The 18,076-nt window shown below is 37.8% G+C and overlaps 1 protein-coding gene across 9 annotated transcripts in view; it reads right to left on the bottom strand.

Annotated features, from left to right (window-relative positions):
* DIP2C (disco interacting protein 2 homolog C) overlaps positions 1–18,076 on the bottom strand; it is a 483,513-nt gene that overhangs the window by 216,418 nt on the left and 249,019 nt on the right. For all 9 annotated transcript variants that reach the window (XM_067542679.1, XM_067542671.1, XM_067542674.1 and 6 more), the window contains one exon: positions 2,402–2,473. Coding sequence is in view for 7 of the 9 variants with exons in the window: in XM_067542671.1 (XP_067398772.1) it covers positions 2,402–2,473 (72 nt within the window). In the remaining 2 variants the exon portion in view is untranslated. The remainder of the gene's footprint in view (positions 1–2,401; positions 2,474–18,076) is intronic.

Here is an 18,076-nt window from a genome sequence, read left to right as displayed (position 1 = left end):
AACCTTATAAATGTTTGCAGTTCCCCATGAAAACGGATTACAATAAACAAATGAGTGACGTATTTGACCATTGGACACCAACGTTTAAGAGGTCTTAACAAGAGCCTACAGGAGGCAGACCCAGTTTCTTTGTTGTCCTACTTCCATTCGGAGAAGATTTATCTCCCCAGGTAAGAAGCAGGGACCCTCAGACATTCAGGTAAATAAAGGCTGAGTGGAAAAATACCACAACATACTGTTACGAATTTTGTTTTAAAAGTAATGAAGGGGAAAAAAACAACAAACAAACAGAAAAACTACAAACACAGCAAAGACCCAAGGGACAAATAATCTCAGTTTCAGCAGGAATATACTGTGATTTTACAGCTGTAATGTCCTTTAGTGCAATAAAATCATTCATTATAATGCTGAAACTATTTAGGGCCAATTTTACATCCTACTTTGGAAGCAAAGGGGACTCAGCTCCACTGGAGTTAGGTGAAGGAATGCAAAAGGAAACAATGTTATCTCTGCAGCACTGTTCTCCTATTCCTCCAGTCACAGGGAAGCCCTGATGGGTCCACTGCAGGATTTTGGAGGGGAAGGAGGAGCCTCTCCCCCCCTCCAAAGGCCATGGATATTCACTGAGATTTCTGCATCTGAATAAAGCAGAACTAGACCACCTCCTTCACTGATGACAATTTTGTGTAGGCTGCTCAACCAATGGCTAAACAGCCTCTGCAGGAACCATGCCAGTTGGTGAGGAGCCCAAAGGAGCATTAGTGAGAGAATGGCTCTCTCCATGGGATACTCCTGCCTTCTCCACAGATTGCCAAAGTCTAGCCCCCAATGAGAGAGTTTGAAGGAAACTCTTGGTAGGTTCACCCCATAGGGTTCTCTGCCTCATCTCTTCTCCCATTACATGGGTATCAGCTTTGGAGGATACAGTTTGACCCAAGATTATAAGGTCTCTGGAGAACAAGCCATGAGATAGCAGGACACAATTGACTGTGCTCAGAAAATAATAATAAAAATATAAATTATACCTGTTTGCAGAAGGTTTTGGGGAGATAATGGGAGGCCTTTCCATAAGTGAGTGGAGGTGCACAGAGTACACAGGTTTCAGTGAAGCAAATTATGAAGAGCGTTGTATAAACTTTGATAGTTTAGCAAAAATGCTGAATGCACAGAAGTTTAGGAATCTGTAGGATTATGGGTTTTTTTGTTTGATCTGTCTAGTTTTATAGCTGTTCCCAAGAGTGAGCAAATGTCAAGATCAAACCAAATCATGCTGCACCTTTCTAGAGAGCTGGGATAGCAACAGGTCTGAAATGGTCTGTAATGCCAAGCTGCGGCTTTTTTTTTTGGGGGGGGGGGGGTGCCAGTGGGGGGTGGGGAAGAGGGGGAATCTCCTGAACTTCAGGGGCAGAGCCAGTAAAGTTAAAGGACACAAAAACAACGATCTTGCTGTAGTGAGTAAATGTGAGCAGATGAAACAGTAAATGCTAAACTGTACCTTAAGGTAATTATCCTGAATTTGGTAAAGGAAGACCTCAACTACAGCCCCAGTCCTGCAATAAGCTCAGTGCAGGCAAACACTGGTGCCTGAGCGGAGTCCCAGTGAGGTCAGTGGGACTCTGCACAAATACAAGAATCTCGCATGGATCCTATTGCAAGACTGGGGCCTATGTTGATGCACACAAATCTATATTTGACTTCACAGTTCAATGGTCTGACATTAAAAAATATCAATGCCACATTGGAGAAGATACATGAACTATTCTTTTCTTGTTTTATTTGCTATTTACATATGGACTACTTTAAATGAAGCATTGAACCAATGTGTACTAAATTCAGTCTGGGTGACTGTGTATACCTATGGGTGAGTCTAGCTGTGATAGAGTGTATGTATCACAACCCTAGGGAAACGAGGAAAGGGTTAACCCAAGTCTCCAGAGAGGATCAGAGGTGTTTGCCCTTATTGTAGGAATTTGGCCCGAACTGAGCCGTGGGGGATCGCTGTTTCTCTCCAATCATCTTCAAAAGGTACACAGGCATGACAGACTTGGGTTGGAAGTCCTGTAATGGAGCAAACCCTAGTACTGATAGGCAGGCTGTGATAAGCCTAACTCCTTTTCCCCACTGTTCTGAGAACTTTGTTTGGCTTAAATTTTAGATGGTTAGTTTTATTTCCTGGCCATGTATGTCTGGGCATCCTATAGTAATGTATGTATAAAATGTAAACACATCCAGGCAGACATATATATGCATACACATATGGATGGCGGAAGCTTTGTATGTACAATGCATAACAAAAAGGTTTGTTTCTGCCACAGATACTCCTTCCAATATGCAGATTTTTATTCTGGTACCCATATATACACTTGACAGCTTCATACATTGCTGGCACAGCTATACATACCCGGAGGTTGTGGCAGGTATGCCCCAATTAATTTTGATCTCTTCTTTTCATATCCCTTCTGTGTGATGTCACCTGCCAAGAGAAGAAAAGGAAAATCAGTAAGACTTGAATAAAGACACAGTCTAGCTGCTTAACGGAAGTACCATATGCTTCACAACCACTGCACTGTCTGTTTCTCTTGACAATTATAATGAACAAATGAAAACACAGTATGATCATTCTACCCAGAAAAATCTAATTTACACTAGAACCATTTTGGCAAGTAAACATCTAGCCTTGATTTATTCCAGCAGCACATAGTTTTTAATTTCATATTGATATGCTGTCACACAAGACTTTCGAAAACTACACTGGCCTTCATTAAATGTAATCTTCATTGTTTTATATAGAATATTAGGACCTGTAATGGCTAGCAAAACAGATTACCAATTAGCATTTTCTGTCATTAATGAGATTTTTCTAATTAAGCATGTAGGTCACAAAAGATTTCAAACTGTTGCTATACTGTTGCTGCAATGTAAACATTTGGCTTAGCTCCTAAACGCCACTTTAAGAAAAACAATGCAGCAAACCCACCTAACATCCACTTTCAAATAGCGTTATGTATTATAAAGAGTCTCTGCCTAACACTGCAATTAAGCATCTTGAATTTTTTGGACTCAATTGTCCTCTGGGTTAAATACCCCATAAACCTACTTCATTGATATGTCTATTTACTGCATTTGCATTTTCTACAGACGACAATTTTTTTAAAATAAGGATTTAAAGCCTTTCCGCAAAGAAATGGCAGACCAGGGAAGTTGCAGGAGTGCACATTTTTTCAGACTAGCTAAAAGGTCTGAGCACTGAAGTCTTGAATACAATTCTAGAACCATCTCTAGTTACTATTCAAAATATATAGTTAAACAATTAAAATATTTAAAGATATTTTAATTATCTGAGTTTTATCTTTTTACAAAAATTAGATTTATTTAAGAATTTAAGTATGGCCAACCACCCAAATGTTGCTTTATGAGCCTTTGGGGTACACTTAAGTTCATTTTCAAACTTTGCTCTGTAATCATAAGGGCTAGAAACTTACTTTAAAATAAAAAACAATACTGAGATTCACACAATCACAGGATTCCAGCAGCTGAGGCTTTAAGTAAAATACCAAACATTTGGTATATACAATACCAAATAAAGCAGAGAGTTAGTAACTGTGACCCAAAAATCAATTAATGCCAACTGGCATAGAGATATAGAGAGGTTGCAGGCCTCTTATGGGTCTAGTGTGATCCACAGGCAAGGCTGCCTCAGGCTAAGGGCAGGTGGTGGTGAGGTGCGCCCCGGGATCCCTGGGAAGTGTCACAGTAACAGCAACACTGGAACTGTGAGTTTCTGAAAGGCGTCAGGTTGATAGCCCTGGAAAATGTAACCCACAAAACAGGTACACCTGAAGCAACAGCAAGTGTATGTTTCTCCACAGTGCTTCCCTCATATGCTCAACCATGACTTTCAGAGACCACCATAAGCAGTTAAAAAGGTTTCCATGCTCATTTAAACTCTAGCCATTCTGCTATGAATGGGTGCTAACTAGCACCAGCTGTGTGGATATAGCTCTGGGGACTTGCTTTGAGAACACTAAACTCCTTTGGCACAGGCCAAACTGCCCTCAGATGGTAACAGCTGTCATCAGATGAAAGATACTTTCTTGGGAAGGGTTCCAATCAGTGACCTAGAGGCAAACAGCTCCATATCCTATTACCAGTGCTCTGAGCCATCCTCTCTCCCCCAAACACCAAAACAAAATAAAAACAAAACTTAAAAAAGTTCTCCTGAAGTTAATATTTCTGGCTTATATTAAGACTAGTCAGAAATGTGCATTCTGCACAGTAATCACCAGCCTCTTGCAGACCAGGCAAAGAAACCTACTGTGTATATTGCTTCAGTAAAATGGTTTGGATAGAACATATTTATTTAGATATGTAGAGAATAGTATATGTATAGATAGTATAGAATATGAACCAATTTTCCTTTTGAAATTGATTTAAACAGACTAGCATTTATTTATCATACTTATCAATATCGAATACTTAAGCATTTCAGACACATCACTCTCAATCTGAGTGCATATTCATTTTCACTTTATTTTATTACTGCTTTTATGGTAGTACACACAGAGCCTAATCAGGATTGGACTCCACTTTGCTAGGTACAGTACAGTTAGTTTGTAATTTCATTTTAAACAAGACACCGCAGATAACGGGTGCTTAAAATATTGATGAATCTTGTACACACCTGGTACATACACATGCATATTGGCATTGCAGGCTTCACATGATGGACATTGTTCCTATAGACTTGAGCTTTTCCAACACTACAAGTTTCTTATGCTACTTACTGTACCTATACTGGCCCTTTCCTCAGGCAGGCTTTTTAAAAAAATACTTATATAATTTGTATTGTAACAGAAGAAAAGTCTGGAAACACTAGCATTTACAAAAGAAATTGGTAAAAGAAACAAAGAGGACAAGTAGTCTCTTTGATGCCAAAAATCAGAAAGAAAAACACCAGCTGTTATCTACTGGCCATAACATGCTTTCTTTCACACTTTTTCTTGCATGTCTTCCCTTAGACTCACACTTCTAAAATACACAAAAGAGAAGAAATATTTTGGGTTGAGGAAGACCAATGAAAAAAACAAACAAAACATTTTTGGTGGCAATTAAATGCAAAAGTCTTTGAGCTCCCTGCAGTTAATAGCAAGATTCTACTTTACTCCCATCATTAATCTTTTTATAATAATGAGCACACAGCAAATCATCATTGTCCTGGCAGCCAAATCTCAAAAATATGTGAAAGCAAAAAATAAAAAACATTAACTACGCAACGTAGACTTCAGTATTATAGCTTCGAAGTGGATGGAAGTCAGATGTGCCATATGGTGCAGGCAGAAATTTATCAGGATTAAACTTTATGTTGCTTAAGGTGGACAGACTTCAGAACATATACACTAACTGACCAACTATTAATTTTATGAATGAAAATGGTCAAAAGCTAACTGAACTCTCACTGTGCTTTTTTCAAAACTCTTATTTATTCTTTCAACTCAACATTAATTACTGCATGTCATGTCCTACATCTTTGGAAATACATAAAATAGTCTGAAAAGCAACACATGAAAAATAATACACCCTAGCTGGTGGTCGGGCTCACCTAGGCCATGATGTGATCCCACAGAAAGATAGATGACTAAATCTCATCACCTGGAAAACATCAGCTGGACTACATTTTCTTTCAAAAAGAATATGAGTACCATGTTGTTCTCCCTTTTTTAATTAACTCCTTTCATTTTAATGGGTCAGTGACATAACAAGTAGGTCAGAACTTTGACCTACCAACTGTGCATATAGCATGCTCATAAAAACCCAGCCCCCAGTGGGACCAAGATTTCACACCCACAATGTGTTTACACTCCTTTTAGTAAGCAAGCACTATATGAAATGACTTATTTACTATGTGAGTGCTTCAGAAAGCAACATTCCTAAAGATTTCAACTTCCTGCATATGTACATAAATAAACCAGAGCAAGAGAGTAGACAAAAATCACTCTGAAAGTGGCAGATAACCAGAAACTTGGATTTGTTTATGCAGCATAGAGCTGGTCGAAGGACTAGAAAACAGTTTAGTGAAAAATTCATTGAAATACCTATACGGTTTTGGGGGCGTGGGAGGCCAAAGTTTGATACAGAGAAAAATAATAATTGAAATTTAGAAAATACCAACCAATTCTGCCCAGGAATACCTCTGTTGTTAATATTCTGAAATGCTCTATGGGGGCCATTCCAAACAGAGTGGAAAAATTGCTGGTTGTGGGATCAAAGGGACAGTATGAATGAAATGTAATCACTGTTTCAAAGTGAGCATATATGATGGAGTGGGTTAGGTCACAGGATGGAGAATCTGGAGACCTGTGTTCTATTTGCTGTCTGGTCTTGCCAATTTTTTAACTCCTCTCTGCCGTAAGTTTCCCTAACTTTCAAAATGGGGGGTGCCAATGATCACCAACTTTGACATTTAGGGATAAAAAGTGCTCTCTGAGTGCTAAATATTATTATTACTATATTTATTATTGTATTTATTATTACACTATTGAATCTGGTAAGGTTTACATTTGGTGATGCTTAAGTTAATTTTAAGTTCATTTGACAGTATCCTAGGTGACCTTTTATTTTTTCTTGTCTGAATTACATCCTGCATACTCTTCCGAGATTTACATTTATGTCTTCTCCTTCCTCCATCAATTTTAGTGTTTCTGTCCCTGAACAATGATCACTGGGGGACCAAATTCAGAGATGGCCTGTAAGTTAAATGTCAGTAGTGGGTGTCAGTAGGCTTCAGGCAATTTTAAGGGTACCTAGAGTAATCCATGCGGATTGATGTTGTAAATTACATGCTGAGGAGTTGGAAGAAAAGCATGTATAAGTTAAAGTAGCTCCCATTAACTCACTCCTTCTGGCCCCTTGGCAAGTAAGCTGCACCAGCTTACATATCATATCTGAGTTTGGCCACAGAAGTGCATCCCCACTTTCATTTTCACTCAGAGTACCTAACCAGCATCTCCTCCCTTCCCCTCCCCCCAATGTACTTAGCAGTGTAAGTTTTAACCTAGCCAATGAATCAGAAATGTTAGTGCCATGGAAGCACAGCTCTCTGTGCTTAGCTCAAAGGAAGTGGAACATTTTAGGGTAAAATAGATATCGTTGTAGAAGTAAAGTCTCATTTCACATGGCAATATCGGTTGGCTGATCTTGACAATAAATATGCTGCAAATGCAGACTTAAGGATTTTTACCATGATATTTGAGGCAAACCTATGTAGACAAAGGATAACAATATTATACTGAAAATGGGGCAAAGTTCACCTAATGTCTCCATCTCACTATGTAAACAATAAAACCAAATCCCCTGTGTGCCCATACTACTTATAGACTCAATCTGACTGAAATTTACATATGAGGTTATTATTGACTAAAGTACATAGAAACTACAATTTACATGACACTGGCGGGCAGCTCATATCTTCATACTAAGGCAGAAGCTGTTGAATTTTCTGACTCATACACTATATTAAAAGAAGAGCCAAAATTATCTTGGGTGCCTAAAGTCAGATTTCTAAATCCACACTTAGGCACTTTAAACAAGTGACTTGACTAATCAGAGGTGCTAAATAACTACAGCTCCCATAGACTTCAATGAGGGAGTTGGGGAGCTATGCACTTCTGATAATCAGGCTGTTTACACAGCTGTTCAACCTCAGATTTAGGTGACTAACTTTAGACACTCAAAGTTTGAACACTTTGGCCCTACTGTCAAATCCTGCAGGCAAGGAGGTCAACAGCAAAAGACTTCAAAACGAGCAAGATTGGCTCAGACACACACTGGACGCAATCTTAATGTACCACACCTATTATATTCACCTATATTAAATGAATGCCTTCAGTAAAGCAGGACATTTTACACACATACTTGGTCTTCTAGCATTTGTTCTTTAGACTAACAGTTCTGTTGACATTCTCTCTTCATTCACAGTTAAAGTAACCAATGCTAAGAGTATTAACCTACTTGTCACTAGAACTGATGCTTTAAAGAGGTATACTTTATTTTTAAAACATCTACATTTCCTGGGTGTCAGAAAAATGTTTGAATCTTTTAGAAATAGAACAAAACAAAACCAAAAAACCCTAGGCACCTGTGTACACCAATGCTAAATTGCACACCCAGTCTTAGGCTGCACAGCACAAGTGACGTAAATCAAAGTACTAATAGTCAGGAACAGGTTAAAAAAAAAAAAAAAAGCTTGCTTAGAACACTGAAAACCCAACGTAAAATTCAGTGATCTCACAACTAGACTAGACTAGTTGCTGTTTCTCATCAGACTTGCATACTACAAAATGAGGTTTTGGGGACTTGCATTTCAACTGAGTTTAAGGCACTTGTGAACAATCTCAGAAGAGGAAATAATGAAACCAATAGCTCCTCTCTAATCCAGGTACTAAGCACCAGAGTCCATGGGTGAGTGTCTTTACTTTCTCCACATTTATTCTGTCCTCTAAAGATTCAATTTTCTGTGTGACTTGTTTACTGCTGGTGACTCAAGTTCAGTGTCAGCATCTTGGCAAGAGGGATTTGAATGAAACAAAGCTCCTCATAAAGTGAACAGTGACTCATTTACTTCTCCCACTCATGATGCAGACAGTCTCTCTGTTGGCTCTTCCAAAAATATGCGAAGAGACAAAGGATTTTGTTTTGGATGGACAGAGTAAAAATGTACTCACATACATCAGGTTTATTTAATAGCTTAATGTACATTAATGAACTAAAAATATATAACTGAGGAACACAGCTTTCTTTTTTCCTATTATCTATTTATCCTCATTTGCAGTTTATAAAGCTAATCAAAAACATTAATGAAAAAAACTGCTAAATTGAACTGTTCAGAAAACTTAACTGGATTTAAATGCTATCATTACAAACAATACAGTAAATTACAATATTTCTCCAGGGCCTTCATGGAAAATAGATTATAGCTCAAAGGTTTCAGTGATAAATTTTATCCACATTTAGCTGCCTCTTACTCCCCCCTCCCCACCACCACCACCACCACAAGGATACATTTTGTTCTTCTATGTTACAGGCAAAGCATAAAATGGCTGTATTTCTGTGATAGGTGAGTGTTCCTTATATATTTGTAGCTTGTTATGTGTTTTAAGGTTTTCAAAAGGTGCTTCCCTAAGTCAACCAACAAAAAATCCTTGAACAGGTGACACTATTGATGTATTATATTATCAAAACTAACATAATTTTATCTAATTAAATCAAAGAAGTTGCTTGGGATTTTTAAATTATTTCTGCTTCCACATAGTAAACGTCTTGTTACTCATTTAAAAATAAAAATTAATGTCTGTTTTACATATATTACATTTTTGTTTTACATACAGGTTTTTGGGGTTTTTTTTAAACAGCTACGCCAATCATTAATCTTTTTAGACAGAGCATAACTCCTGGTGTATTATTTTTCTCTCCATCCTGAACCCCAAAAGCCTTTTTATCATCAGTTTTCCTACTTACCTTCTGGACTCAAAGATTTCAGTACATTTTTCCAAAATATGCCTGGATCTCATCAAAATTAGCCTAATTTAGGCCAGTGAAAATAAAAAACTCCACGGAATTCAATATCCTTTGGATTCTGACTCAAGTTTTCTCATATTCTGACCATTTTACTGCAATTAGAAATTGCCACAGCCAGGGTTGGAAGTCAGCACTTATGGACGTTTTGCTGAAAATGTAAATGCTCTAAGGAAAGAGAAGTGTGTGGTCTACAGGCTTTCCAGAGCTCCCCAAGAATGGAATATTTGTGAAGCACTGCTTTTATGACCAGGATTATTGTAAAGTAAACAGAGACGAGTTTAATGGTGAAGATTTCCATTCTCACTGTTGAAGTTTCTCTCATTATTTAAAGCTTTAACAAACACTTTATGTAATGAAAGCAATCATTGCCATTTTTGGAATTTTATGGCTGTTAGGACCCTTCATAATGTTGTTTTCCTTCCTTTATAAGGCTTATGAGGCTCCCTTAAAGTGTATATCCTCTCTGCAGCTTCTGGAAACTCATTTTTCATCTCTCCACTAGTTTTTCTATTGCCCAATGGGCATTTGCCAGTTTTATTTATGCTGTCTCTGTCACTAGCACAGACACAGTGTGACAGTCACATCCTGAGAAAAATAACAAAATGTAATTCTGAAAAATATGTATACAAAAAGGATAAAAATAGTCTTTATAATAGCTGTGCTTTAAATTTCAAATTAGAAAGTTCTCCCTAAAGCAAGATATTATACTAAAATTTTCTACTTAGTATTAATTAATATTTTTAGAATCAGGATAGCATCGTACTAGGTGATCTGCTAAACAGGCTTGTGATTTTCCCCAATCCCCGAAAACCTACTGAAAAAATATTGTGAGGAGTGAGGAAGGGGAAAACCCTGCTTTTATGAAACGAAACAGAAACACATTTGACTCACTTTGTAAGCATATTTATACCTCAAACCAAAAAACGCACTTTTTCACTTGGCCTATTACAAAGTTTTGACCAAACCAATCCAAATATGCTAAAAACATGCCTGGCTGATGCTGAGATGACTGCAAGTCATTTCTAAATTGACAAATTTCTGAATTCAACTGTCCTGTCATCCATTATTTTACTTCCACAATTTTCCATCATTTTGATGCAACAAAACATGATGCAGGCTCCTTCACAGACAGATTAGGGGTTGAGTCTGAGATCTGGATCTATTATTTTTAAGCACTAGAAGAGAAGGAATAAACTCAGGAATATGTTCAATCAGCCATCCTTTAGCTTCTCTTTCTTGTTCTGGGTTTCACATTTCACATCTATAGGAAAATTGCCTAAAATCTTGTTCATTTTATTTTACCATTTGTTCCAAAAAGACCTTAGACTGCAGGATGTATTAAACACACATCATCTGGTTACTCAACTCCATTCCAAATGTATTAGTAAAAGAATGGAAAAACCAAAAGGAGCACACTGTTCTCCTGTGAAGTAGACAAACTATTTATGAAGCACTAAATAGCTACAACTTTTGCTTCAAGATCTCCTGAAATCAAAAGGTTCTCAGGTCCTAACTCCCATAAGGTCCACAAAACAGTAACTCCAAGAAAAAAGCATCAGAGACCTTCAATGATCTCAATACATGATAAATATGCCTTTCCTCTATAGCTTTCACAACATTTGACAACTCCACTCTCTTTTTGCTGCAGCCCCTGCACAGATTCATAAAAGGTCCATGACATTATTACAGACCTGATGTGGCAGCTTATGCCGAGGTTACTGGACAGCAGCTGTTCTCTTTGGAGGCATTACCCTCTGGTGATTCTCAAATATGGAACTTGGAAAGCTAACTTTACAAACTGCTGCAATAGTTCTGAAAAACGAACTATAAACAGATCTTATCTGTTCCATATTTTGTGATTTATTATTTTTCCCAAATTCCATCTTTCAAATTGCTGCAGACTACGATATTATGAATAGCTGTTGTGATAACTCAGATATTTGATATATATATTTCTCTTCCTTCTATCACTTGTGATTTATTTATTTCATAATTAGATTTTTTTAAATTTGTATTGTTTTATCTGTTTTTAATCAGATTTCAAAAACCAATACTAACATTACCGAGGAGGGAACACACCCTGCTTCAATCTTGGGTAGATTTCTTTCCAACAATACCCATTCTTGTCTAAAACATCCCATGATTAAATTGTGACTGAACTTAATCTTAAAGATGCAACACCTGCATCTGAAAAGGAGAAAATATGCTATAGCAAAATAAAAATAAAAACGTTTTTTAAATTTCATCTCTTCCACTTGTCGATACATGTGAATCACATGGAAAAGAAAGACAGTGCCTACCTAGACTACCAAAGATGACAACAATCTCTAGACATATAGACATCTGTCCATTAGATGACAGATGTTATTCCACACCATGATAAATCTACAGCAACTCATTTCTGCTTTATCAAATAGTCACAAGAAGGGATGGCAGCTTTGACCAAGCAAAGGTTATGAGAAATAGCCTCTTTGCCTATAACAGTGTCAGTTATTCTGAATACATTCTTCTCTACTCTAAAATTCAAGTGAAACAGGCCAACAGGTAGCTAGTTAGTACAGTGAAACCTTGCTAATTCACACTGATTGGAGGGATACCCATTTTGGATTACTGCATTTTGTGAATCAGCAAGTAACTGAACAAACAAGGTGGGCTGGAGCGGATGGGACTATCAGCAATGCTGCATTACAATATATTAATTGTGTTCACTTATTTCTGACAACTGACGTTTACTGTACTAGTAAATTGTACTGTAGTATATTTTGTGAAGTAATGAGCGACCTCCCTACACCATTGTATTAAAACTTGGCTTAGAATTCACAACGAATCCTAGTTTTCTGTAACTATATATGAAATACTGTGGTTTTGGTATAATTTAAATGTCTCTCTCACACATACGCACAAGTATTATATAAGGATCAGTTTACAAACTTGGACACTGAAGCTAGGATGTCCAACCCTGCATTTGGGCATTCAAATAGCCATTTGGCACCTATCTCAGTGCCCAAATGCAGAGTTAGGCACCTTAATTTTGACAAGTTTTAATACAAAGTAACTTCTACGGCCCTAATTCTGCAAGCTGACCTACACAGACAGGTGCTTGTGCTCAAACAAAGCCCTTCCTAAACACATTGCACTCTCCTATTTCCTTATTTCCACTATTCTTCTGAACTTGTTTTTAAAATACCTTTACTAATTTACTAAATTTACTAATTCCTTTCTTTTTCAGAACCTTCCCTCCTTCTATATGGGTTTTAGTTATCACTATGCCTTTTTAAAGTCTGTCTCAAATATATTTTGAGTAATTTTCACTTTTCCTTGACTCTCCTCTGCTAGAAAACATTTTTCTAAATCAAATTTTGCTTCACATTTATGGTCATGACCTGTCTGCTGGGGTAGGAGGGAGGTGGTTGTTTAGAATGGAACACTCTACAGCAATATCACTGCATAAAGTCTTTAATTACTTGGTGTTTTTTTCACATTTATAAGGCTCATCATCTCTTTAAATTTACCTTGATTTATCAACTGCAGCCTTCGATATCCCTCACCACAACATTCTCATTGTCTTCCATGTAAGGTCTTCCTCTGCAGTGGCTTGTGTCATGCCTTGCCAACTGCTTCTTTTACTTTAGGTAATTTGTAATAGATAACTCCCCTGAGTCTAGAAGGCCCCTTTGGGTTTGTGATCTGGTGTCACTGCTACTGTGTTTTCTTTTTATTCACACTATGGATAAAAGTATCATTTCTTATAACAATGATGTTTAAGTGTCTGTTTCCCATTCCTACCCCCAACAGTTTCCACCTATGCTGTCTGTTATCATTTGCTTGTCTGATGACATGGCATGAATGAAATAAATTTTGTATGTTAAATGTTGAGAAGACAAGTAAAACCTTTTTTTTTTCGTCCAAAGATGTCTCTATGTTTTCAATGTTTGAAAATGTTTCAACGTTTGAAAAGTTTGAGAATCCCTGGTTTAGAAGGTAATTCCAGCACTATTTACTCAATAGTCATTGTGAAGAACCTAGGAGTCCTTTACAATCAAAGACCACAAGGTGTTGCATTTTTGCACGGCCAGTGGGACTACTACACAGATGCTTAAAGTTCCCCCATCTGTAAAATATGGATAATGATACTTACCACCTTCATAAAGCTCTTTGAGATATATGGAGGAAAAGCACTATGCAAGAGGGAGGTATTCATTTTTACTATTAAGTGTTTGCAGGATTGGAGCCAAAAGTTAGAAACATAAAAATTGTCAGTCTGGATTTAGTACAATATCCTGTCTCTGACGTTGGCCAGTAACAGATGCTCCAGAGGAAGGTGTAAAAACCCTGAAGCAGGAAGATGTTGGATAATCTGCCCTCTCACCCCCTGCCTTAGCCTGATCTCTAAGAGTTGGAGATTGGTTTAAACCCTGAAGCATGAAGTTTTATGCCCCTTCCAAAATTTTAGCTAGCATTAACTATTATAATTCAAGATATTTTTGTTATCCATATACATGTGCTATCCCTTTTTGAATCTCATTAAATGTTGGCCTCAACAACTTCCTTTGACAAAGATTTCCACAGTCTAATTACACAATGTGTGAAAAAGTATTTTCTTTTATCAGCTTTGAATTTGCCAATTTTTAATTCATTGAATGTCCCTGTAACGGGGTGTTAGAGAGACAATGACGGTGATGTAACATATTTTATTGACCTATGGACTGGAGAGCCTGGGACTAAACCAGCCCTGATTATATGATGAGTGACATCTGGGTTGAATCAGGTGATCCAGGATAAAAGGTAGAAAGTTGCATTGAAGAGGGGAAGTCCTGGAAGCTCCAGCTATGTCTGCAGACATTGCAAAGAGCAAGAAGGCTCCTGCCAAGCCCTGAGTCAGCAGGGAAAAAAGCTGAAGAGGCAGGCGAGAGTGGGAGAAAGCTCTCCAGGCAAGGAGACCTGGGAAAGACCCTGTCCAAGCAGGGGACAGACTGTATAGGGCGGCAGGGATCAAAGCTGTGTTTCTGTTATGTGTTAATCAGAAGAGAGACACTGAACTGCTTGGGGCAGTAAAGGCCAGTTTGTATCAGAGGATTCTTGTGGGGACTGTTCAACCATCTTTGAACTAGGAGTATTTAGAGGGCCCTGAAGAGGGAAAAACAGGCAAAGGGTGTGGCAGGATGATATCACAGTCTGCTCATTCTTGTGATGTGAGACAAGAAGGAAAGAAATTCCTGATCTACTGTCTCTATGCCATTCAATATTTTATGTACTTTTATCATGTCCTTTCTCATTGGTCTCCTTTCTAAGGCAAACAATCCCAATATTTTCCAGCTTTCTACATCTGAGAGTAATCCCAAGCCATTGATCATTCTCATCACTCTTCTCTGAACTGCCTCTATTTCTCCAGTATCCTTTTTTGAGATATGGTGGCCAGTACTGCACACAATATTTCATATGAGATTGTACCATTGATTTATATAAAGGTAATATAGTATCTTCTTGTCTAAATCTCCACCCCATTCTTTATGCATAATGTAGTCTTGTTTGATTTTTTTGACTACAGTTGCATATTGAGTTGAGGTCTTCACTGAACTGTCTACAATGACCCTCATGTTTCTTTTCTAGGTTGATTGGCATCCAGAGTCTTTACTTAGGAGCCATATTTAGCTTAGAGTTTAACATCTGATTATAAACGCTAGGAAACAGGAATTAATAACATTTGCCTGATGCAATCCGGTGTGCGGTATAATATAATGGATTTGATGCTTGTGAGAATCTGAGTCTGCAAACTGTTCTTGAGACAAAGTATTTTTATACACCCTGACTCATAGATTCTATAATAGCTTGTCTACAAAATATAACCACATTAGAATACTTCCTGTGTACGTCATATACATCACAGCAGGTACATACCTGTCCGATACAGATCTATGATATCTTCTGTATAACTAACTTTACAAAACATTTTTCCCACAGGGCTTGTAATCTCAGCAGCACCTCTGTGTCGTAATTAAGTTTAAGTGGTTTAATTTATTTAATTTTTTAAAACACATGTTTTTATAATATTCTCTGCTCTCCTATGCCTCCCAGACTTCTGATTTTGAACAGCAATAATAAGAAAATCCTCTCTCTTTAGATTCAAGCATGCGGCTATTTCATCAGTACTTCAGAGTTAGATGCCAGTCTACTTCAAAACACTTATCGTATTGAAGCAGAGCATTCTGAACACCTTTACATACATTTACATTGCCCAGTTTTTAACTCAATAGCATACAGCTGCGTCTTCTGAGAAGTACAAACACATTTTCCAGAATGTAACTTGAGAGGGGAAGTAAAAGAAAATATTACAGAACTAAAGGGATCCACTACCAAGAGTGAAGGCGTATTTCTTAATTCCCTTCCTAATTACTGAAAGAATTAACTTCTGACTGCTTTTTTCCAAGTAGGTCCGTTCCAAACATAACAAGCATGCACACAGCTCTCCTCAAACCTCCTTCCCCTTCAAACTTTGCTAAAGAGACAGGAGTGGTACTCAGACAAGCAAATACAGTTTCGGGTACTTGATGCCATGCAATACACACGCACCCACTGTCCATATCCCAGAAAATGAAAATATAAATAAAAGAGCTGCAAGTCCAAGATGGGCAGAAGTCACATTTAATCTCTAGCAGCCATCAATAGGCTTTTGGTTTTTAGAAAAGCAAGCTCAGGTTGAACAGTTTTCCTTAAAACAAACAAGTAAATGTACCCAAACCTCTACTCAAAGACAAGGAAAAATATTTGTTGATATAGCTTTTTAGACGTGGTTACTATCATACAATAGTTTTGAGAAAATACATTACTCTAAAAAAAAAAATTTTAAAAGCCAATAACAATTAGACAAAACAGAATAAAGAAGAAAATAAGTGGGGGTAAATTATTGTAGTAGAAGTTCTAGTTATACATAGGGAAAAAAAGTGATCCAGGTAATTACAGGCCTGTTAGTTTGATCTCAGTAGTATGCAAGGTGTTGGAAAAAATTTTGAAAGAGAAAGTAATTAAGGACATTGAGGTTAACAGTAATTGGGACAAAATACAACGTGGTTTTACAAAAGGTAGATCAAACCAGACCAACCTGATCTCCTGTTTTGAGAGGATAACAGGTTTTTTAGACAAAGGGAATGCAGTGGATCTAATTTACCTAAATTTCAGAAAGGCATTTGATACAGTTCCAAATTATAGGTCCATATTAGTTAAATTGGAAAAGATGGGGATTAATATGAAAATTGAAAGGTGGATAAGGAACAGATTAAAGAGACTACAACGGGTCATACTGAAAGATGAACGGTCAGGGTGGAGAGAGGTTACTAGTGGAGTTCCTCAGGGATTGGTCTTGGGACCAATCCTATTTAATTCTTTTATGACTGACCTTGGCACAAAAAGTGGGAGTGTGCTAATAAAGATTGAGGATGACACAAAGTTGGGAGGTATTGCTAATACAGAGAAAGACCGAGATATCATACAAGATCTGGATGACCTTGTAAACTGGAGCAATAGAAATAGGATGAAATTTAATAGTGGAATGTGCAAGGTCATGCATTTAGGTACTAATAACAAGAACTTTTACAATAACCTGGGGAAGGCATCAGTTGGAAGTGACAGAGGAGAAGGACCTGGGCGTATTGTTGATCACAGGATGACTATAAGCCTCCAATGTGATGTGGATGTGAAAAAAGCTAATGCGGTCCTAGGATGCATCAGACAAGATATTTCCAGTAGAGATAGGGATGTGTTAGTACTGTTATAAAAGGTGCTGGTGAGACCTCATCTGGAATATTGTGTGCAGCTCTGGTCCCCCATGTTTAAGAAATATGAATTCAAAGTGGAACAGGTGCAGAGAAGGGCTACTAGAATGATCCAAGGAATGAAAAACTCGTCTTATCAGAGGACATTCAAAGAGCTGGGCTTATTTAGCCCAACCAAAAGGCGGCTAAGGGGAGATACAATTGCTCTCTATAAATACATCAGAGAGATAAATACAAAGGAGGGAGAGGAATTATTTAAGTTCAGCACCAATATGGACACAAGAAAAAATTAATATAAACTGGCCATCAGGAAGTTTAGACTTGAAATTAGACTAAGGTTTCTAACTATCAGGGGAGTGAAGTTCTGGAATACCCTTCAAAGGGGAGCAGTGGGAGCAAGAAACCTAGCTGGCTTCAAGACTAAGCTTGATCAGTTTATGGAAGGGAAGATATGATGGGACAGCCTAATTTGGCAGTTAACTGATCTTTGACTACTAGCGGTAAATATGCCCAATGGCCTGTGATGGGATGTTAGATGGGGTGGGTCCTGAGTTACTACAGAGAATTCTTTCTGGGCGTCTGGCTGGTGAGTCTTGCCCACATTCTCAGGGTTTAGCTGATCGCCATATTTGGGGTTGGAACGGAATTTTACCCCAGGGCAAACTGGCAGAAGTCCTGGGGTTTTTTCGCCTTCCTCTGCAGCACAGGGCACAGGTCACTTGTTGGTGGATTCT

Source organism: Emydura macquarii, unplaced genomic scaffold (genome assembly GCF_026122565.2).
Source record: "Emydura macquarii macquarii isolate MOO-44397 ecotype Brisbane River unplaced genomic scaffold, CSIRO-AGI_Emac_v2 contig_719, whole genome shotgun sequence".
Lineage (NCBI taxonomy): Eukaryota > Metazoa > Chordata > Testudines > Chelidae > Emydura > Emydura macquarii.
Note: the sequence above shows the minus strand (reverse complement) of the source record. Positions and strands in the feature narration are given on the sequence as shown.